This window comes from Dromiciops gliroides, chromosome 3, assembly GCF_019393635.1.
Source record: "Dromiciops gliroides isolate mDroGli1 chromosome 3, mDroGli1.pri, whole genome shotgun sequence".
Lineage (NCBI taxonomy): Eukaryota > Metazoa > Chordata > Mammalia > Microbiotheria > Microbiotheriidae > Dromiciops > Dromiciops gliroides.
The window spans coordinates 90,878,101-90,901,452 of NC_057863.1; the positions used below are offsets into that span (position 1 = coordinate 90,878,101).

The 23,352-nt window shown below is 37.7% G+C and overlaps 1 protein-coding gene across 2 annotated transcripts in view; it reads right to left on the reverse strand.

The window, feature by feature from the left end:
• Positions 1-4,892: 4,892 nt before the first annotated feature.
• SLC25A30 (solute carrier family 25 member 30) overlaps positions 4,893-23,352 on the reverse strand; it is a 37,085-nt gene continuing 18,625 nt past the window's right edge. The window contains exons 3-10 of one of the 2 annotated variants that reach the window (XM_043997195.1): positions 22,772-22,919; positions 21,281-21,375; positions 18,834-18,919; positions 14,878-14,973; positions 13,795-13,919; positions 11,112-11,250; positions 9,889-9,969; positions 4,893-7,621 (exon numbers count right to left, since the gene is read on the reverse strand). In XM_043997195.1, coding sequence (XP_043853130.1) covers positions 7,580-7,621; positions 9,889-9,969; positions 11,112-11,250; positions 13,795-13,919; positions 14,878-14,973; positions 18,834-18,919; positions 21,281-21,375; positions 22,772-22,919 — 812 coding nt within the window. In that variant the 3' untranslated portion in view covers positions 4,893-7,579. The remainder of the gene's footprint in view (positions 7,622-9,888; positions 9,970-11,111; positions 11,251-13,794; positions 13,920-14,877; positions 14,974-18,833; positions 18,920-21,280; positions 21,376-22,771; positions 22,920-23,352) is intronic. The other variant, XM_043997196.1, reaches the window with a different exon arrangement.

Genomic DNA, 23,352 nt, shown 5'->3' on the forward strand with positions numbered 1-23,352 from the left:
AAACCACTCCAGTATCTTTGCCAAGAAAACACCAAATGGGGTCACAAAGAGTCAGATATGATTGACTATAACTAAACAACAACAATATCTCAATTTAACCAAAAGGAGCAATCTAGAAAGGGAAGTGAGAAATTGCTCAAATATAAAACAGATGAGCCAAGGTCAGACCTGGTCTGATATTTTACCTGTGACATATTTGCTTTCTTGCTCAATTCAGGTAACTATGGAAATATCTCATAAATCTGTCAAATTTAGAGGCACCAGAATGCTAAACAGGGAATCAGGAGGACAGGGTTTAAATCCTTCCTCAGTCACTTATTATGTGATCATCAGTAGGTCAATTAACCTCTCCGGGTCTCAGTTTTATCATTTGTAAGAAGGGGATAATAAAATCACCTACTATTTTATGTAAAGTGCTTAAACTGTTATGTAAATGCTAGTTATTATAATTAATCCCAAAGAATCCAGATATCAGCCCCAGTCCCAGTCATACCAATGAGTACACTGAGCTATTCTAGGGCTACCAGTTTGCAGAATGCTAAGCTAACACAAGACAGTTATCAGATCATTTTAAAAATGAAATAAAAGACAGTTCTCAGATCATTTAAAAAATGAAACTGCATCTGGATTCAAATGAAGAGATAGGAAAGGACACCCTCAACCCACCCCTTGGTGGAGGGAGGAGGCCCACAGATGTTTTATATTACACTTTTTTTTTTCAAAGTCAGTTGTGCTGACTTTTTTTCCCTCCCTAAAAAGCACAATTTGTTATATGGGATGGTTCAGGGTGGGGAGAGAGGAGAGGGAATAAAAATTCTATACTATCTACTAAGTGCCAGTTAATGTACAAAGCTCTACAAATACTCTCATTTGATCCTCACAATAACCCTTTGAGCTTGGTGCTATTATTATTCCCATGTTACAGATGAGGAAAATGGGGTTGAATAAGGTTGAATGACAGTCACACAGTAGTAAATGTCTGAAACCAGATTCAGATCTTCCCATCTGTAGACCCTGTGCTCTACTCACTGCACCACCTAGCTGCCAAGAGATGTCAAGTGATATTTGGAATAACTATGATGATGTAAAAAACAGAAGATATCAATATTTTTTTTAAGCGAACCTGTATCCTAAAGGATCATTAGTTAACATGGGATTTTCACCCCACCTGTTCTTTTATGTGACCTGGAGAAAAAGTATTTCACCTTCTCTGTGTTCTGGGTTTTTCAATCTGCAAAACAAAGATGTTTGTCACTTACAAACAAGAATAATGGAAGGGGTAACAAATCAGTTCTTAGAAAAACTTTAGGGGGCAGTTAGGTGGCACAGTGGATAAAGCACCAGCCCTGGATTCAGGAGGACCTGAGTTCAAATCCGACCTCAGACACTTGACACTTACTAGCTGTGGGACCCTGGGCAAGTCACTTAACACAAATTGCCCCACAAAACAAACAAACAAAAACCAACAAGAAAAACTTTAATAAGAGTTGCATTGCTTGATGAAGGACTTTGAAAGTCAGCCCACTTCACAAGGATGTTACAAATGTCTCTCAAACCTCAGGCATGTCTTTGTTGATAATAGGAAGGTGTTTTACACAAAACTAATGCCTTTTCCCAATTTCTAGGGGCAGATGATTTCTAAAGGAACCACAAGGCAACAGGCTCATCTTATGGCCTGATTATAAAAGGAGATTTTGGAATGTTCTTTTCAACCTGCTGGAAAGGGGGAAAAAAAGCCACACCTGTCATCATGGACTTAAATTGTCACTGATTTTGAAGGCTCTTAACAGCCAAGATTTCTGTCTTGCTTTGTAGGGCTCTTTGGAATTTTTCCAAATTAAAAAAAAATTTTATTGGGAAAAGTGATCCTAATAAATGCCTACAAGTCAAGTCCTTATCCATGAGAGATGGGTTGGGCAATGGCTTATTTTTTTTTTAAGTTTTATTTATTTATTTATTATTTTTTTAGTGAGGCAATTGGGGTTAAGTGACTTGCCCAGGGTCACACAGCTAGTAAGTGTTAAGTGTCTGAGACCGGATTTGAACTCAGGTACTCCTGACTCCAAGGCCGGTGCTCTATCCACTGCGCCACCTAGCTGCCCCAATGGCTTATATTTATATGTGTATAAATATATAGAAAATATGCCCATATATATTACCAAGAAGGGTCTCTAAGCACCAAATAAATTTGTGTTTAAATTTTATTGTTGAAAATACCTGCCTTGAAATAATGATTGAAGTTCTAATGTATGAAAATGTATCACAAAGCTATGCATCACACACCCTCAAAGCAGATTCTTTTTATTTCATGGGAGATTAGTTAATAATCTATTAAAGCAAAAGCCATACTATAAATTGTAAACTCCTTAAGGGTCAGGAGCCTGGTCAAGATGATTCTCCTGGAACTATAGCTACTAGCAGCTGGGATACAGAGGAAAGAGAACTAAACTGGGAATCACAAGGCCTCAGTTCAAGTCCAGACTCTTGTCAGTCACTTTACTTTGTGACCTTGAGCAAATCATTTAATCTCTCAGAGCCTCGGTTTCTTTATCTGTAAAATGGACTAAATGGACTTTGAGGTTCTTTCTGATTCTCAATCTATGATCTTATGAACTCTCAAGTTCGAATTTAGGGTTGGGGTTAGGATCACTAAAGAGGTTCACACACCTACTCACCAGATGCTTTTGTTCCTAAATTCTGTAAAATTGGCCTCCTTGTAACCTGCCTGGGCTTCATCCCCAATTAGTTGTACTTCCCCAGCTGTCAGCTTTAAAAAAAAAAAAGTGTGCTGGGTTTGGAGCCCAATATACTGAACAGCTGAAGCAATACAAGGGGAATCTTTTTACCATTCTGGAGCATTTGCAATCTCACCAGTGGCCACCTGCCATCACCAACCTTTCTATGATGCAAAAAAATATACACATGGGGCAGCTAGGTGGCGCAGTGGATAGTGGCTCTGGATTCAGGAGAACCTGAGTTCAAATCCGGCCTCAGACACTTAACACTTACTAGCTGTGTGACCCTGGGCAAGTCACTTAACCCCAATTGCCTCACTAAAATATATATATATGTATGTATGTATACACACATCTCATTTCATTCATCTCTTAGAACTGGCCGTACAATTCCAGTAAGTTTCCCCTCTGCCAACTTAAAAGTGTGTTCTCTGAGTACTAAGAACAGTCACTGATGAAATGCATAGATGCAATTACTGAATCTGCTGGCCATTTAGCCCAGCAAGCTGTTCTTCAGCCACTGATTACACTGCCAACAAGAACTGGCTCTGTCTTGCTCACAGCAGGACAATGACCCCAGTAGCCAGTTGGCAGCAGGATTCCACAGGCCAACCTGCCAATTCAGAGCCCTGACACCATCCTGTTAATGCCAGGGCTGCCGCAGGACTCTGACATTCTGGCCAAAATTCCCTGCTCACTGCTGAGTTGCATAGTTGTCTCTTAATAGTAGGAGGCAGAGGGAAGGGTCTGGAGGTAACAGCCAGAGCTCTCTCTACTCTAGGCACCTCCATCAGTCATCTCCTAGTAGATGATTTTTTTTTCTGCTGAGAAAACTCAACTTTCTATTTTATTTTTTAAATAGTAATAAACCTTTTTTTATTTAGAGATTTGAGTTCCAAATTCTACACCTCCCCCCTCCCTGAGGCAGTAAGCAATCAGATATAGGTAGTACATGTGCAATTATGTAAAACATTACCATATTAGTTATTTTGTATAAGAAAACTTGAATAAAAGAAAAAACGAAAGTGAGAAATTGCATGTTTCAGTCTGTGTCCAATCAGAATGAGTTCTTTCTTTGGAGGTGCTTCATTGTTAGTCCTTTTGGATTGTCTTGGATCATAATATTGCTGAGAACAGTTGTCATTCACAATTCTTCATCAAACAATATTGCTGTCACTGTGCGCAACGTCCTCCTGGTTCTACTCATTTCACTATACATCAGTTCATATAAGTCCTTCCATTTTTGAAATCGTTGTGATTTCTTATAGCACAATAATATTTCATCACCATCATATACTACAGCTTGTTTAGCCATTCCCCAAATGATGCGCATTCTTTTGATTTCCAATTCTTAGCCACCACAAAAAGAACTGCTATAAATATTCATGTACAAATAGGTCTTTTTCTCTTTTTGGAGATGTTTTGGGGATATAAACCTAGCAGTGGTATTGCTGGATCCAAGGGTATGCACAGTTTTATAGCTCTTTGGGCATAGTTCCAAATTACTCTCCAGAATGGTTGGATCTTTTCACAACTCCACCAACAGTGGATTAGCATCCCAGTTTTCCCACATCCTCTCCAATATCCAATATTTCCCTTTTTTGTTATATTTGCCACTCTGATAGGTGTGAGGTGATACCTCAGAGTTGTTTTAATTTGCATTTCTCTGAGCAATAGTGATCTAGAGCATTTTTATATGACTATAGACTGCTATATGACTTTTAAAAGTTGATCCCATTGATGCAATGACCAACCATGACCCTAAAAGCTCACACAGTAATGAAGCATGCTATCCACCTCCTGACATACTAATGGAGAACAGAGAAGTAATGGACTAAGGGTGCAGAATGTGACTTTTTTTTGGATATGACTAATATGGCAATTTATCTTGCTTGACTATGAATATTTGTTCCAAACTTTGTTTCTTTTTTCCTCCAATGGGATGTAGGAAGGAGAGAAAATTTTTGCTCATTGAAAAAATATATTTTTTAAAAAGTTGGCTCCAACACTTTGTATGGAGGGAATGCCCATACCTACTTTTCTAGATGTACTTTACTCTAGATTTCTAGATTCTGGGTTTTTTCTCCACTTAAATGGCTATTTGAAAAGAGCACAGAGAATTTTTCATTTTTATGCATTATTCCAGTTTATTAAACAAAGAGTTTGCATCTGCACAACTCAGCAATATTTAAATAAAAAACTAGAAGCCAGAAAAGCTTATGAAAATGACAATTTTGTGTAAAGCACTGTAATTCAAATTTACAAATAAATATAAGCAGGAAACATTTTTCTTAACAGTGACTAGAAACTTTCAACAGCAAAGGCTAAATTAATTCATGTGCAAACAGAAAACACTTTTTAAAAAAGCAATTTGATTATAGAAGCTACAGGAAAAACAACTTTAAAACCATAAAACTCTTTTTTTCATACTCCAAAAACATATTCAAAAGTAGGGGTTGGGAGAAGGCTTTAGCTGTGCCCTTAAAACAGACGAGGGGAAGAGTGTGTTTTCCTGATCCTTCAGCCACTCTGACTAGCATGTTCTAAAACGGTCATTAATCATTCTAAGGCCTAAAACTAGTCAAATCAAATACTTCATGGTACTGAAAAACTGAGCCAATAAAAGGTACATTCTTTTAAAAGTTTTTTTTTAAATAAAGCCTTTTTAAAGTATTTTGATTTAAACCACTGAAATTAAGAATAGAAAGGACCTTAGAACTCATCTAAAGACCCAACCCCTTCAGATTTACATCACAGCATGAACTTTACATGCAAATAATATGAAAACAGAAAAATGGATACATAGGATGATCATAACTATATCATTTTATAATTGGTCTTTGTAAGTGAACTTGCCTATAACATTTTGGAAAATATATACATCTGTTAAAAAAAATAAAGTGTCTTGTGCAATCTAAAAAAAAAATGATTGAATGATTAATCAGGAAAAAAAAGTCCTTTGAATTTAAAAAGAATCAGTCTTTTGATTATAACTATTGGCGGAATGTCTGATAAAGTAACAAAATACAGTATTTTGAGGTGGGGTTTGGTACTGTTAACAAATGGTCTAAGGCTTGGATAGGCTCAGCTGAGTGATCCTCTACTGGCACGTGGAGAGAAATCATCAAAGAATCTTATAATTTATCTTGGGCTTTTAGCACCTAAAATGAACACTTTGGGCTTTTTTTTTTAATCATCCTGGTTTAGTTTCTATTTTTGGTAATCAGACTGCTTCATTAAATCTAAAATCCTCAGCAACAAAACAGACAATTCAATATATTCCTTTCAGCCTGCTGGAAGAAAGTACTGAGAAATCATGGCTAGGTTAAACCACCAGGGAAGGCACCCTATTGTAACACAGCTCATCTCTTGAAACAAGTTCACTAAGTAACCGCTGGCTGTAAAACTCTCAGCCTAGAGAGAAAGGAAACACTGTCATCTCCCCCAGCAAAAGGATTTAAGGGGTGGAGATTGAATGATGTCATTTTACACCAGTACACCAGGAGGCTACCCCATCCCCATTTTAGAGATGAGGAAATTGAAGAACCGAAAGGTTTTTAGGCTTTTCCTAAAAAAGTTAAACAGCAAAGTGGTGACAAGGCCCAATACAGAATGTTGGTTTCTTGGATGCTCAATCCAGCATCCCTTCAAATAGTGAAATAGCTCCCTTTAAAGGCAACTTTCTTTGAAGCTACAACAGCGGGTACAAATGACCACAACTTGGTTAACACTTTGCCCCATAATTCAGTTCTCCAAGCATTGTATTCATCATGAATGTGAAGTTAAAAAGACATCCTGCTAAAAATGAATCTGAAAACAACAACAAAAACATTTCATGGATAAACTCCCTCCCTATACAATGTTTCCACTGATTATTCTCAGGCTGACCATCTAGAACCAGTTTTGGATGGAACGCATCCTTGCTGCATATTCTCTTCCAATGATGCCAAGCCAAAGTCACTAGGAGTCCAGGAACCTAGCATTTGGGGACTCCATTAAGAAGCTAATGATGGGGGGTAGCTAGGTGGTGCAGTAGATAAAGCACTGGCCCTAGATTCAGGAGGACCTGAGTTCAAATCTGGCTTCAGACACTTGACACTTACTAGCTGTGTGACCCTGGGCAAGTCACTTAACCCTCATTGCCCTGCAAAAAAAAAAAAAGAAAAGAAAAGAAATAAAGAAGCTAGTGATGGCTTCCTCATCTGAGCACTTTAATATTCCCTACATAAGATACAGCTGCATGAGAGGCAGCATGGAGTAGTGAATAGAGAGCCCACCTGGAAAATGGGAAGGTCTGAATTCAAGTCTTTCCTTTGACATCCTGGCTGTGTGAACCTGGGGAAGTTACTGCTCCAAATCAATTTTCTAAGTTGCAGAGCAGATGCTGACCTGCCTTGATAGATCAAGATCCCTTGGCTGGGAGCTACCTGTACCAATGAAATCATGGGCCTAATCCCTGTCTCCTATCCTTTTATAAGATATTGGAAGTTAAAAACTGAGCCATATCACTGTCATCTTGTAACAGAAGAAATTCTATCTTAGTTTTCCCTTTCCCCTGACACAGTGCTACAAAATGCAGCCAATCAAGACATGTCCTTTTTTACATTTGGTATCTAAGAGCACTTAAGTAGTAAGAAGAGACTTTCTGACCAGAAACTTTGTACTTCCACGTAATTGGTGAGCTGCATCTGAGGGATTGAAACGAACGCTTTTGCGGTGACATTTTTGATCTGTTGCCTGCATCTCAAAATTTGTGAAGAGTCAAGCACTGAGAAGCAGAAAGCATTACTGTTGCTGAAAATAGCATCCTTGTCATAGCGATGTCTGAGGCCATCTGTCAGCTGTCACAAGTCCAATTTTTTCAATTGTTCATATGTCACAAAGAACTGTAATAGTCAGTGAAGGCCAATAATAACTCCATCTTGATCCCAAGAAAGAAACCCAACCCATGAAAGTGAACATGCCAATTAACCAGATAGTACCTACCAGTAGTTTAGGCCTAGATATAGAAAGAGCTGGGGCCCAAGGGAGCACCAAAAGTGCTCCCTTTTCCAAAAACTTTCTAACACAGGCCTGTGTTACTGCTATCCCCTACTCCTACTTGTGTCAGACACAATTCCAAAGAGCCCCGGTTTAACCATACGCTACCTGGAAGCAGGCTCTTGGCTTTTCTCAATATCACATTAGTGCAAATTAGCTTATAAGATTAGTTAACAGACATGCTGCATTCTGAGTAATGAGATACAGGATGAGGGAATTTCAGAGAGGGAGAAGTTGGCATCCGAAAACTGGGGAGGCAGTGGGGCAGCATAAGGGAAAGAGGCCCAGGCTGCTGGAATGGGCACCGAGGAATAAAAAGAGTTTGGTTAAGAGGGAAGAATAAAACACAAAGTTGTTTTCCTACTTCACAATTTTGTCTGGATTTGGTGCTAGGAATTAGGCATTTAATTATTTTCTCCCTTCTGTGAAAGCATGAATGTCAGCTATATAACTTTCTCTATTTCTAAAACATATCAGCTAAAATTAGGCTGTCATGTGGTATCCACATTAGCTCCATTAATACACTATCCACTAATACATCCAGGCTTCACATTGTCTGAAATGGAATTTCTAAACTTCTAAAAGAACTTAGATATACATACTGCTCATTTTAAAACAACAACAACAACTGGGGGCAGCTAGGTGGCGCAGTGGATAAAGCACCAGCCCTGGATTCAGGAGGACCTGAGTTTAAATCCGGCCTCAGACACTTGACACTTACTAACTGTATGACCCACTGCCCTGCAAAAAAACCCCCAAAAACCAAAAAACAACCACCCCTAAAAAGGACTAATACAAGGGGTTTCTTACAATCACAAGCAAAGGGTTTCTTTTTTTAAATCACCCCCTCTCTATTTTAAAATGGCAACAATCAAGTGATGATTGCAATATGAACTACAGTCAAGAACCAAGTACCTCTGTAGTGCTGAAATGTGAACTTTTAAATTGATGAAATCTCTTCCCACTAAATTTACCAAAATAAATAAATCAGACTAATTGTGAGTTATGTGGGTTCCAGTGTAAATTCACTCACTTCTAAGAGTTGAAAATATACAATGAAATGTAATACAGTAGGCTCAATCATTTTTTCTGTGATCGTTTGGTTTCAGTGCCTGGCATGTGGTAGTCCCTTGCTGAACTGAACTCATTAGATTCGTATGGGAAATAATGCCAATGGGTGAATTCTTGAGCATGTAAATTTCAGGCAAACCTCTCTATTAGGCTAACAAGTGTCTAATAGACTCATTATTTGGGTAAAAATCAGTCTGATAATCTATCAAGTCAGTGAAATAATATCAGTCATGCTTCATGTTTGACAAAATTAACATAACTAGCTAAGTATGCCACATAATTGAATGTGAAAAGATGAGTTCTGATCTTCTGACAAAGGGAAGACATAACATATTATAAGTGAGTGGGGTGGGTAAAAAATTAAAGACAGACTGAGAGCAAGAAAGGACCTCAGGAAACCATCTACTCTACACTTTCTCATTTTACTAGATAAATAAAATGACTTGCCCAAGATCACACAAGTAGTAAACAGAAGAGTCGGGTCTTCTGATTTCCAGTCCAGTGACATTTTTTTTTAAATGAGGCAATTGTGGTTAAGTGACTTGCCCACGGTCACACAGCTAGTAAGTGTTAAGTGTCTGAGGCCAGATTTGAACTCAGGTACTCCTGACTCCAGGGCCAGTGCTCTATCCACTGTGCCACCTAGCTGCCCCTCGGTGCCCTTTTTATTACCTCATCTTCAGGCTCACTCAAATTTTCTATAAGTTTGGTGTAAATTCAAGGTCTAGTACTAATAATTAGGTCACTTCTCCATGTACTTATGTCTCAAAAGAACAAAATCTTTGGAGAGAGCGTTTTTTAAATTCCTCCAAAAGAGAAAAAAATAGAGAGACAAAATCAGTATTTTGTGTATGAAAAGGCAGAGGATCATAGCCTAAAGGCAACTCCCAAAGAAATGATTACCAAATAACAGCTCTGTTCTTTAGAATCACAGTGGAGAATAAGCCCTGAATGTCAATACTACAATTCAAAGCAATATGATCATTACTATTTCAAAAACAGCATTCTTACAATTATAGTTTTTCGAAACAGGAAAGGATACAATAATATTCCAAGGACCAAGTCTCAACCAATTTGGCCAAAATCCTTTATACAATGCAAAAAAGCCTTCACTCTTCCATGTCTGTTGGGGAAGAAAGAGATAGTATTTTAATTGTGAAGTGGTCAGAAGCATTATCAATTGCTCACATATCCTTTTTATTTATTGTGAAAATAAAATTGTCTCTAGGAAGACTTTTTTTTAAGAGATCCATCCCTTTGGGAAGAATCCAGTCCTTTTTATATGGATTGATGTAAGACTAGTAAACTATCCCACAGCACAATGCTATATTCAGAGCAAGTCTTAAGAAGCTTGGTTTGAGTCAAACCATAGTCTTTTATAGTTTTTTGAGCTACTTGAGGCCTTAGGCTAGAAGAGCAAGAAAGTCTCATTAAGCACTAATATTTTCATAGGCTAACAAAAAAAAATGATCATAAACAAGGAAAACCTGCTCTCTTCTCCATAATTTCATACTTTTAAAACTGTCTTAGGAATGTAGAAACAAAACATTAGTTCAAGGATTAAAATAAAAGTAAATTACTTATAGTCTAACCTTCCAAGGACCTACTGTCCATTTCTCCACTTAGGCTTCCAGGCATGACAGGGTTTCAACTCTGTTCATATAAAGCCATTTCCTCATTACATACAGCAGAGCAGGGATAGAAAGAGAATAAACTTTGCTTTCCTGACACTTTTATAGATTCCAAATTTAGACAAGAAAACCTTGCGAATTTTATTACCTTAGATCTTTTAAATATTACTCTGCTTAGTCTGATTTTACTGGCAATACCCTTTGCTTTTTTTTTTTTTTTTTGGTGAATTGCGTAGGGTCACACAGTTACTAAGTGTTAAGTGTCTGAGGCCAGATTTGAACTCAGGTCCTCCTGACTCCAGGGCCAGGGCGGTGCTCTATCCACTGCGCCACTTAGCTGCCCCAATACCCTTTGCTTTTAACAGATATATATTCTGGTTGATCTGACAAAAGAAATATCAATGGGGACTCACCAACTGTGATTTTTTTTCCCCAGCAGATGCTAACCTAAAGTGTGCTTTGACTTCAATTTACCTCAGAAATAAGCCTTTCAGAAGGTGAAATGAAAATAAATGTACCAGAGGAGTTTCCAACACTACACACACACACACACACACACACACACACACACACACACACACACACACGTATACACATATATCTACCAAACTTATTCTTAGAAATTCATCCTTACCTGTAAAAAACAATCCAGAGTGCTTTTGTAACCAGAATGTGTTCCATCTTGTAAGGCTTTCTGATTCATCATACGTGTTCTCACAACATCAATAGGATTTGAAGCAAGAGCTCCAGCTAAACCACAGGTGAAGCTTGATCTAATAAGAGAGACAACTTTTGATACCTGAACTAAATACCACCATCAAATACCAGGCAATGAGCCCTTCCTTCATCATATTAGACTTCTATAGAGGGAGCAAAGGGGTAGAAGGAAATGGTCAGGCTATGACACATCAGGTCCAAGTCCATTCAGGTTCTATAACTGCTTCATCACCAAGAGTTATGGCATTAGCTATGAATGTCAGACAGAAATACAGAAGACTCACCAGTAATAAAAGGGAATCATAGAAGTAAACAAGACCAAAATCCATTCTCCAGGAGATCAAAATTCTAAGTATATTAATAAATAGTTCTCAAAAGAATTGCAAATTATTAACAACTATGTGAAAGAATGCTCCTAACCACTAATAATGAGAAAAATTAAAATTAAAAAAAAACTGTCAGGATTCACCTCATACCTAGCAAATTGGCAAAGATGATCAAAAAAACAGCAATGGTTAAGGATGGAGTTATATAAAGACAGGCAACACTAATACATTTTTGGTTGAGCTATAAATTAATATAACTATTCAGGAAAGCAATCTGGAATTATGCAAATAAAGTGGCTACATGTCAGTACCCTTTGACTCAGAGATTCCACACATAGGCAAGCATACATGCACACAATCATTGACAAAAAAGTCTTCATATATACCAAAAGATTTATAACAACACATTTTGTAGTAGCAAATAACTGGAAACAAAATAGATGCCCATCAGTTGGGGAATGGATAAATAAATCGTAGCATAAGAATGTAACAGAATATTACTATACTATAAGAAAGGATGAATATAATGAATATAGAGAAGAGTAAGGGAAGAAGAACTAGGAAAGCAATATGTACGACTATAAAGTAAATGCAAAGAACAAAAACAAGAGAAAATGAATGCTGTAAATTATAATAACCAAAATTGGCTCCAAAAATAACTATGAGAAAATAACTCCCCCCAATTCTTTTCAGAGTTGGGATTCTATAGGGCTAGTGTCAAGAACAATAGTCAGGCCCACAGCTCTCTGACTCCCGGGTCAGTATGCTATGTAAAACTGAAGCTCAAATGTTAGCTGTTCTTAAAAGGAAAGTTATTCTTTAGGGAAGAAGACTCCACAACCCCCTGGCTGTTATGTCGTGATGGTCCAACCATAACCAGTAAGAAATCGATACGGGAAGGAATCATTTTAATAGCCAATCTACCTTTTCTCACACTTGCTCAGGTTAAGATACAGTGCTAAAAATAGAGAGGTGGGGGGAACAAAAACAAAAGAAGAGTTATAAATGACAAAATGGAGCCCATAAAAGAAATGTCAAACACTTAGCTGATATAGAGCTGATGGTAACAGAATAAAGGATCTCAGTCCTCTGCTACCAAGATTCTCTGATTTTAAAATTATTTCCATTGTCTTTCCCTGAGCCTACTAGAGCCTCTCATGCTGCTCAGAATTGTGGATGTAAAAGCTCAAAGAGAGCCTTGTATTAATGAACAGCAAACTCCAGGGCAAGCATTAGTTAGCCCTTACTTCAAGCAGGCTAGACTCCTTCCTGTGCAGCCCTGCGTAGATCGGGCCTTCTGAGCTAAAACCACCCTGCCACCATTAGGAATGGGCCCTCTTCTACTGCATCCATGCAGGGCTGCTTCTTGTCATGATGGCTACACCTTGATTTTTCTTTACTGAGTCTACTCTTCTTTTTCTCTCCCTAACAAATACCACTATCTTTTCCATTAAAAATAAGATCTAGGGGCAGCTAGATGGCACAGTGGATAGAGCACCGGCCCTGGAGTCAGGAGTACCTGAGTTCAAATCCGGCCTCAGACACTTAACACTTACTAGCTGTGTGACCCTGGGCAAGTCACTTAACCCCAATTGCCTCACTAAAAAAAAAACAAAAAAACCAAGATCTAATCATCTGTTGGAAATCTTAAATACTTAGTTCGGGGCAGGCTATTTTTGACATTCTGAGAAATTAGAAGGGCTTGGTTTTGAAAGCAAACCTCAACATCTTGTCCAAAAACTGAAGAATTTTAAAAAAGAGACACACAGTAAACAAACTGTTGACATCTGGAAGTCCTTTTACATGTGTGTAATATCTCTTTTCATTATAATGATACCAATTAAATTTTCTTTTTTAAGAAGATGAACTGACAGTATATGCCTTAGTGATTTGAAAACTCTTAAAATTGTTTTTATACCCATTTTTATACGTATATCTACAACAACCTCCTTATAAATGTGAACAAATTAAATTTCCATAAGTGTGTATTGAGAGGCAGAGCAGCACAGTGGATAGAGAGCTAGCTTCAATGTCATGAAAACCTGGATTCAAATTCCACTTCTATCACACACTGGCTGTGTGCCCCTAGGCAAGTCACTTAACCTGTCAATGTCCCTGGGCTTAATTAAGACTCTAAATTGAAAAGCAGGTATCAATCTGCTTTGGGAAGAGAGGAGCTCCCTATATCTATGAAATCACAGGTTTACTCCCTGGTAACTAAATCTCAATTTAATCCTCAAAAATATGTATTTTTAAAATATTGCATGAACATACAGAAAGTGTGTAGAGACAGTATCTCCCATCAGGCCAGATAGGATGAGATGCTTCTTGGTGATATCATAAACTGGTAATTCCACTCCAACAACAATGGCAGCTCTCTGAGCAGTAAGGGACACCCCCTGAATAAAAAAATGAACAGAATATAGCATATTAAAGTTAATCTTATCCAATATGCTGTGTAATTTTGCAAATGGCATGATATACAAACCAAAGAATATTGGTGTCTTTTTCCCAAGAAGAGACAAGAGAGCCTACACCAGAACTTGCCAAATAACACATCCATCACTAGAGAGCTAAGAAGCAGTCTGCAAAAATCGGAAAACCCAAGTATAGGGTGTCGGTACAAAACTGGGCCTACCTTGGAATGAGCCTAATTTATTGTGACAATCATAAATCATTCATAAGTAAAGACAAGCATGTGCATTCCAGCATTTACCACATAGGAATATTCATTATTCCATAGAAAATCCAGAAGCCAATTATTCACAAAATGCTTTCAAATTATAAATCAGTTCTTCCTTGTTGCAGTTCCACTTTACAAATGGGAAAATTAAGAAAGAAGAGATCAATATGGGAAGGAATCATTTTAACAGCTACTTCTCCTTTTCTCACACTTGTTCAGGTTAAGATATAGTACTAAAATCTGAGGAAAAACAAAAGAAAAGCTGCAAAATGATAAAATATGAACAAAATGGAATATAACCAGGAAGGTTAGTGCTATCAGAAAGAAAGTACTTTGCAAACCTTAAGGGCTACAGAAATGTGGTTTAATACTATGATCATTATTAGTGATAGACGGAGGAATAGGAACCAGATCTGTGATTTCACTGGTTTCAGGAACTACCTGGTAAAGAAACCTCCTCTCCGGGGCCAAGTTAGAACCTTCTCTTCCATTTATCCTGTTAGGGAAATACCTAGAGAGCTGAAAGGGTAAGTGATTTGCCCAGCCAGTCCGTGTCAGAAGCTAGATGTGAGCCCAGGTCTTCCCAGCCCTGAGGCCAGCTCTCTATCCCCAAAGCCATTGCTACTTTTCATTAGTATCATTATCATAACATATAATATGATATAAATACTTGCCTTCCAAAGTCCTCTGGTTCCTTCCTGCTGGTAGATGTTGATGAAGTTCCCTATCATTCCTCCTTGAATCACATTGCTTTGAGCCTGCATTCTTATCTAAGGATTATTTTTAAGATCCAAGTTAGAAGAAACAAGTGTGTTTTCCTCCAAATACATGCATCTGAAGACTATCGGTTAATAATCAGTAAAAGGAAAAGGAAAGCACAACACACATAACACCCTAAGATTCTCATGGAAAATATCTCCTACCCAAGCTAGCTTAGAGCAGGGATTGTGCCTTACACTCCTTTGCAACGCCTACACAATGGTAGTAGGCCCAATGGCTCATAGTAGATGATAATAATAACAACAATGATGATGATGGTAGCTAACATTTACACAGTGATTACTATGTGCCAGGTACTGTGTTAAGAGCTTTAGAATTATTTCATTTGATCCCCATGACAACCCTGTGAGATGGGTGCTGTTATTATCCCCATTTTACAAAGGAAGAAACTGAGGTAAGCAGAGGCTAAGTGACTTGTCCAGAGTCACACAGCTAGTAAACGTCTGATGCCAAATTTGAACTCAGGTTTCCTTATAGGCTCAGAACTCTGGGCACTGTGCATGCCACCACCTGACTGCCCCGATACAAAATATCCAGTAACAGAAATAAAGGAAATCTCCTTTTGATACATCAGTAACACAAAGATTAACACTGTTTCCCTATCAGTGACTAAATGTATACAGAGAGGAACTGAAGGCAATTGGCATATATCTTAGAGTGAGTCATTGATTCAGAGAGGCCATCTAGATCTACCCTGTGTCTATGACCTCGCACTGCACTTATGAAGGGTTAAGCATGTGCTGATGTCCAACTTGACTCTTTAATTAGTAGTAACTAATTCAAGCTACAAGCCACTACTATTTTCAAACTGCTGTACTGAAAGGTATGCAAAAGAGAGTAACACGGAACTCTTGCATGATGACCTTTATACCATAACCTCACTTGAACTTATCAGTGAACTTCTCACTTAACAGGGAGTTCACACAGCAAAGATTCCAACTTAAAGACTGCTTAACTCAACCTTGGGTATTTTTTTTTTAGAATGAGCAGGGATTTCTCTTAAATACCACAGTGTCTTTCTTGTTTGTTTGTGTTTTGTTTTGTTTTTTTGGTGAGGCAATGAGGGTTAAGTGACTTGCTCAGGGTCACACAGCTACTAAGTGTCAAGTGTCTGAGGCCTGATTTGAACTCAGGTCCTCCTGAATCCAGGGCACTGCACCACCTAGCTGCCCCCCCCCCACAGTATCTTTCTTACAAAGTATGGGCACTTGATAAATATTAGTGGAAGTGAATGAAATACTCTGCTAGCTTGATTTTCTCAGGAGCAAATGATGTGCTCCTAATTTAGACGATCATCATCATCTTAACTTTCCAAAAGACCTCTTGAGCTTCAGCAAAGGCTTTATTCCTGAGCACTAAAATATTTTCCCAAACTTCTTACTCAAAATAAGGAGAGGTCATGGTCAAGTCAAAATGCAAGTCACTTCTCTAGGAGAATAGTACTTGGGTTAAGAATACACTCTTCGTATGAAAGTTTAAAAGTGCCTGACATAGGTTTGGCAGCCTTGTTTTTCAAGAAAGAATATTGTGCCTCTCTTAACTTCCTAGGACAGCATGAGAATCTGTTGGTGTCATGCTTCGTGCTATCTGAAGACACCCCATGTTTTCCTGTCTCTGGGCCTTTAAGGCTCCTACTATCTTCTATGTGGAATTCCTTTCCCAACCCCATTTCCCTTTACTCAATCTTGACCCCATCAGGGCTCAGCTCAAATTCTCTCTTCCATAAAATCTTCCCTGAGAGTCCCAGTCAGAATCAAGCTCTCTCTTCTCTGAATTTCCCTAGTACTTTGTAACTCTTTTATCAAATGTTCATATTACCCACCCCTCCCTCCCACCCCACAGGTTTCTGATTCCTTTTTAAATTATTGGACCTTGAAAGTAAGTCTTCAATACTTGTGCCTCATTATTTATAGCCAACATCATGATCTGATAATATGGTTATGGGATTTAACTGGACAGGGGCCTGTTACATATATGCAGCTTTTATTTATCCAGTTACTGGTACTAGATCAGAAATTTCATGAGGGCAAAGGATGTGATACTCTCTATATCCCCTGTAAGTACCTGATACATTGCTTTGCACAGAATAGGTGGTCAAAGAGGGCAGCTAGGTGGCACAGTGGATAAAGCATAGACCCTGATTCAGGAGCACCTGAGTTCAAATCAGGCCTCAGACACTTGACACTTACTAGCTGTGTGACCCTGGGCAAGTCACTTAACCCTCATTGCCCCCCCAAAAAGAATAGGTGGTCAATATACATTTCTTAAATGAACACTTTCTAAATCATAGAAACAAGATTAACAAATACAACATCTAATACCATTATTGCTCCAGGTAATTATATTCCCAAACAGCTAAAATCTTAGTTTACTTATGCTTTTAGCTAGTGGTTGGCTGTTTTTTTCTGAGATGATCATTACCAGCTAGCATTTGTGAGGCAAATTAGCCAGAGTTCCCATCCCCTATGAAGTCTCTACAATCACTACTCATGAAAATAACTTTAAAGGGGAGAAAGAAGAATTCACCCCTAGTTTTTACACAATATAGGCATGCAGTAGAATGCATGCTTCTTAAGGGCAGGGACTGTCTCACTTTTGCATTTTTATCCCCAGGGCCTAACACAATATCTGGTATACAGCAGGCATCTAATAAATGCTCATTGACCCACTGATGCCCTGAAAAAATAATACTCATAATCATAAATATCAAGATTTTAAAATCATAAAATTTTAGCATCAGAATCTAGCCCAACCCACTCATTTTACAGATGGTTGAGTTAGGGCTTGCCACAAAGTTACAAAGCTGGGCCACAGCAAGACCAGGACTAGAACCCAAAAAGTCATGAATTATTGGTAAGAAGAGATGTTCAGAAAGTACAGTAATATGCATCTTTGATTTGAGCAAAGCATACAATAGCACCATTTCTAATGAATAAAATGAGGGAAGTTTTCGATAAGAGTAAGATTAACTGGAACGGAATAAAATTAGCTCTCCTTAATTCAACTAAAGCTTTAAATACATTGTGCTAAGTGCTAGAGGAAAGTTCCAGTTTTCCATAGGATATAATCCCTGTCCTCATGGAACGTATTGGTAAGATAATGTGGCATATTCACAACTCACTACAACATAAAATAATACATGATAAGTAGATGAGGAAAATAAAGGACTATGTGAGTTAAGCATGGAAGATTCTAGATGAATTCAGGAAGAAGGCAGCAGCATCTGATTTGGGCTTTAAAGGAAGATCCACAATGCCAAGGCATTTAGGCCACAGGGAGCAGCAAGAATAAAGGCAGAGAGCTGAGAAATTCCAGGACACGTATGGGGCATAGAGAGCAGCCCAGTGAGCTGACGTGTAGAGTAAATTATGCAATAAGGGTAGAAAATCACCCTCCAACAACATGGAGCCAGATTGTGGAGAGCCTTGAATGCCAAACTTGAGTCTGAACTTCACTCAGTAAGCAATAGGGGTCCTTAGAAAGGCTTTAAGTAGAGGAGTCACATGATCAGATCTATGCATAGAGATTACTCATGAAGGGATGTGAAAGATGGAAGGGAAAATGAAATAAATACTATGGAAGCAAGGAAGACTGGTTAGGCAGCTCCTTTGTATATGTAGAAAACTCCCTCCAAAAAAAACATAAAAATTTAATTCTCAATTGGTTTTAAGGAAGATGCTCTACTGATTTTGATTCCTTTTGGCAAATAAACCTCCAAGTGAATTATTTCTCTCATGTGTATATAGTAAAGTAGCTTTGACCTGCTAAAATTCTCATAAATATGTTTTGTCATCTCAGAGGAATGTAGATGAACCTACAAAATATGTAAAAGTTTTATATGATAACTTACTTTCAAAACATCTGTTGGATTGGCAATGGATGAGGAAATAACACCAGAAAGAATTCCACATACGACATTTAACAGGAGGGTTTCATCTATGAGCAAACAAAAGAATGTCACTGTTTTGGTTTTGATTTTAAAAAGTTCTTCACAGGAAGAGCTGTAACTCAGTTTATGCAATGAGCATGTTTATTAAAGATGAAGGTCTCTGAACCTCAGTTTCCTTATCTGGAAAACAGGGATCAAAGTAGCACCTACCTGACAGGATTGTGGTTCAAATGAGTCAATAGCATACATGAAGTGCATTGCTATCTAAATGGCAGCTATCATATCATTAAGAAGCTATATGAAAAAAATTAATAAAATAAAATAAATTAAAAATAAAAATAAAGAAGCTACATGATGTGGTGGAAGTATAATTGGCCTCAGAGCCAAGAAGACCTGAGTTCCAGTTCCATCTCTGACGCATACTTATTGGAGAACTCTAGGGAAACAAAGTACGGTAGGCAACCAAGATTATAAATTGCACAGAAAATGCCTATCTGCATTGATAGAGGGAATTGCCTCAGCTTGGAGTTCCCTATAGTTATGAAATCACAAAGTATCATCATCGTCATCGTCGTCATCTATGTACCTGGTATTTTCCCGCCTAAGGGTAGGGACTCTTGTTTCATCTTTGTATTCTCAATGTCTAGCATAGAGTAGGTGCATAATAAATGGCTGCTGAATTGAACATCGCTGTGATACTCTTGCCATTTTACAGATGATCTAAGAGCAAAGTCACAGAGCCAACTAATCAACACGCATTTATTTAGCACCTCCTGTATGCCGGGCACTGTGTTAGACAAAAAATTACATCAACTGCTTTCACAGGGCCTTACATTCTCTCTGATGATAGGGCTGAATTCAGAATTCCTAATTCTGATACGTAGTTAGCCTGCTCATCTATGCTGCTCCACAGGAAAATAAGAGACAGTTAATAGAAGCATAAAATTTCCAAGCTGGAAAGGAGCTTGATGATCATTTTGTCCAGGGCTTTCATCTGACAGATGAGGAAAATCACTAGAAATAGCTGCACAGATTTTTCCTCTCATTCCCTAAGCCCTCCCCATTTACCAAAGTTGTTCAAGTGCCAACTGCTTTTAGCTGCAAGACAGTTCCTGGGAAAGTATTTGTTTAACAGTAGATAACCTGATATGGCCTTGTTAAGATAAAAGCCCACAGTCCATTGGTAAATAACAGAAACAAATGAGTCGGAATACAATCAACCACCCACAATCTCTTTTTCCTACAGTTTTATTTAATTGCTACAGTTTTTTTATTTTCTTTTCTTTCTCCTTGCTTTGGTTTTGCTTTTGTAAGTTCTCTTTCTCTGTCTGTCTGTCTGTCTGTCTCCCTCCCTCCCTCCCTCCCTTTCCTACTATGGAAACATAGGCAACTAGGTGGTTCAGTAGATAGAGTACTGAATTCAAATCCAGCCTCAGACACTTAGCTGTGTGACCTTGGAAAATTTGCTTGTGTGCCTGTTTTCTCAACTGTAAAATGGGGATAATAATAGAACCTAACTTCTAAAGGCCTTAGCACAGGGCATGGCACATAGCAGGCACTTAACAGATGTTTATTCTCTCTTCATTTTGATCATCGGTTCATACATATAAAGCTGAAAGAAAACTTAAAAAGGTTTTTAGTCCAACATCCTCTTTTTATAGATGAGCAACTGAGGCTCAAAGAAATTATGTGAGTTGCCCAAGATCACACAGGTCATGCAGAGAAGCAGTTTAAATTTCCCCAATTTAGATGAGTAATTTAGTGATTTCTCCAGGGGACCTGCAAGGTTAAATGGCTTTCCCACAGTGATATAGCTAGTAGATGGAAAAGGACATAAAGTCTGGTCTTCACAATTCAAAGACCCAACCCCAAGACCACTAAAACATGTTGCTTCTCAAAGCAAAACTTATAATATATTTTTAAAAAATAAAGTATTTATTTAAACATTACTCAAGAGTTGTCTTCAGCAGGAGACATGTTAGAAATGAACATTAGGGGCAGCTAGGTGGCGCAGTGGATAGAGCACCGGCCCTGGAGTCAGGAGTACCTGAGTTCAAATCCGGCCTCAGACACTTAACACTTACTAGCTGTGTGACCCTGGGCAAGTCACTTAACCCCAATTGCCTCACTAAAAAAAAAAAAAAATGAACATTAGATAATTTGATACCAAACTGTAATGAGATCAAGAAGAAGATCAAGAGCTTCTGCCCACTAGGAAAGAAATTTTTTTAAAAAAATGATTTCTCAGGGCAGCTAGGTGGCACAATGGATGGAGCACCAGCCCTGGATTCAGGAGGACCTGAGTTCAAGTCCGGCCTCAGACACTTAACACTTACTAGCTATGTGACCCTGGGCAAGTCACTTAACCCCAACTGCCTCACCCAAAAAAAAAAAGATTTCTCACTCACCTTCTGGTCGATCAGCAAACATTCTCTTCAAGCTCTGATAAATGCCTATCTTTATGGTACCATAAGAAGCCTGCCGTAACATTGCAGGGGCAATCCTGGTGTAGCCAATGTACAAAAGAAATATAAAAGAAGAAATGCCAATAAGAATTATAAAAATAATTTCAAATTATCCTAAAGATCCACATGCATAGATCAGGCAACTATCTTCGAATAAGTCCATTAGAGAATGTCTAAGGTCTCTTCCAATTTGAGATGTTATAAATTCTTTCCTATGAGATGGCATGGCATCAAAGCTGAAACATTGGACTTGGAGGTCAGGAAAATCTGAGTATATTTCCTACCTCGGACAGTTACTAGTTGTGTGACACTGCAGCAAGACACTTAACCTCTCTCAGCCTCACTTTCCTCATTTGTAAAATGGGGATAATAATCGCACCTACCTTGTAGGGATGTACATCAAAAATGTAAAACATTTTGCAAACCTTAAAGTTCCATATAAATGCTTATTATTATTATATGATAGGCTTGTTTTTCATCCTCAAGTCGTGTTAACCAATTTCTTAATTCATAGCCTAAGTTCAATCATCCCAAGTCAATGGAAGAAAATAGGCTCTTTTTGATTTTTGTGTTAGTTCAATAAATACAAATCAGTAATTATCCTTTCATATCATCACTGAAAATATAAGTGAACACACAGTTCTATCAGTTACTGTCAGAATTAGAAATAGGATGAACTGCGACATATAAAAAGTTGGAGAGACATAGTTTCTGGGTAATTACTTATTTTATTAATCACACTAGCATATAATTAATAAAATTATTAATTACCCAGAAACTATGTCTCTTGAACTTTTTATATATCACAGAACATTATTCATCACAAAGAATTTCTACTTCTGACTGCAAAGCATCATGAAATATGGTCACTGATTTTCATGATTGACTTTGAAGGATCATAGGTTTAATGCTAAAAGGAATCTTCAAGATATCTGATCTTGTGCTCTCATTTTAAAGGAGGAAACTGAGGCCCAGAGAGATTAAGTCACACCAAAGTCACACAGTAGTTAAGTAGAAGAGCTTAGATTCCAACACACATCCTCTGATTCTAAATTTAGTACCCCTTCCACTATCCATGTTAATAGAGTGAAAATATTGCTCATAAGATGGGATGACAAGTATCACTGTAGCACTTAACTAAAGTAGTTGTTCTCAAAATATGGTCTGTGAATTCCTGGGGGTCCTTGAGACCTTATCAGGGGTCCAAAAAATCAAAACTATTTGCATAATGATAATAATAATGTTATTTGCCTATTAAACTACTCCCTTTTCCAATTAGATATTGTGGAAAGCAGGATTTTCTTCATGTACCTCAACCAAAACAACATATTACAACAGTCTGAATGCAGAAACAGATAAGAGTGCACTGATTTTAGAGGCTTCCCTCACCATTAAAATAAATAAATAAATAAATGCACAATAAACTCTATTTACCCAGAATACAATGCTTTCAGCCCTTCTTCTCTGCATATCCTTACTAATGCATGTAACATTCCTCGATATCGAATTTCCTTGAACTTGGCATCATTTGTCTGTCCCTGAATCTGGAGACGTGTCTTGGTTAAATCAATTGGAAAAGTACCTTGAAATTTAAAATACAGAAATTAGTATTGGAACTAATTTTAAAACTTCCACTCTGGGCTATATGAAAAGAGGGTGAGAATTACACAATAGTCATCATGGGATAATTGGCTTTTTCATACTCATTTGTGTTCAGAATTGAAGTCAACAGAAACATGCAAGAAATTTTCAGTGCTACACAAATATATGGCTATATTAAAGCATATCTATTTGTAAATATGAAAGCACATATATTTGTATATCTGTATATATTAAAGCACATATAGTTGTATATATGTATATATAAAAGCATATGTATATTTGTACATGTGTATATATGAAAACATATATATTTGTGAATATGAAAGCATATATATTTGTATATGTATATAAAAGCATATATTTGTATATATAAAACTATAAAAACATATATTTGTATATTTGTGCATATAAAA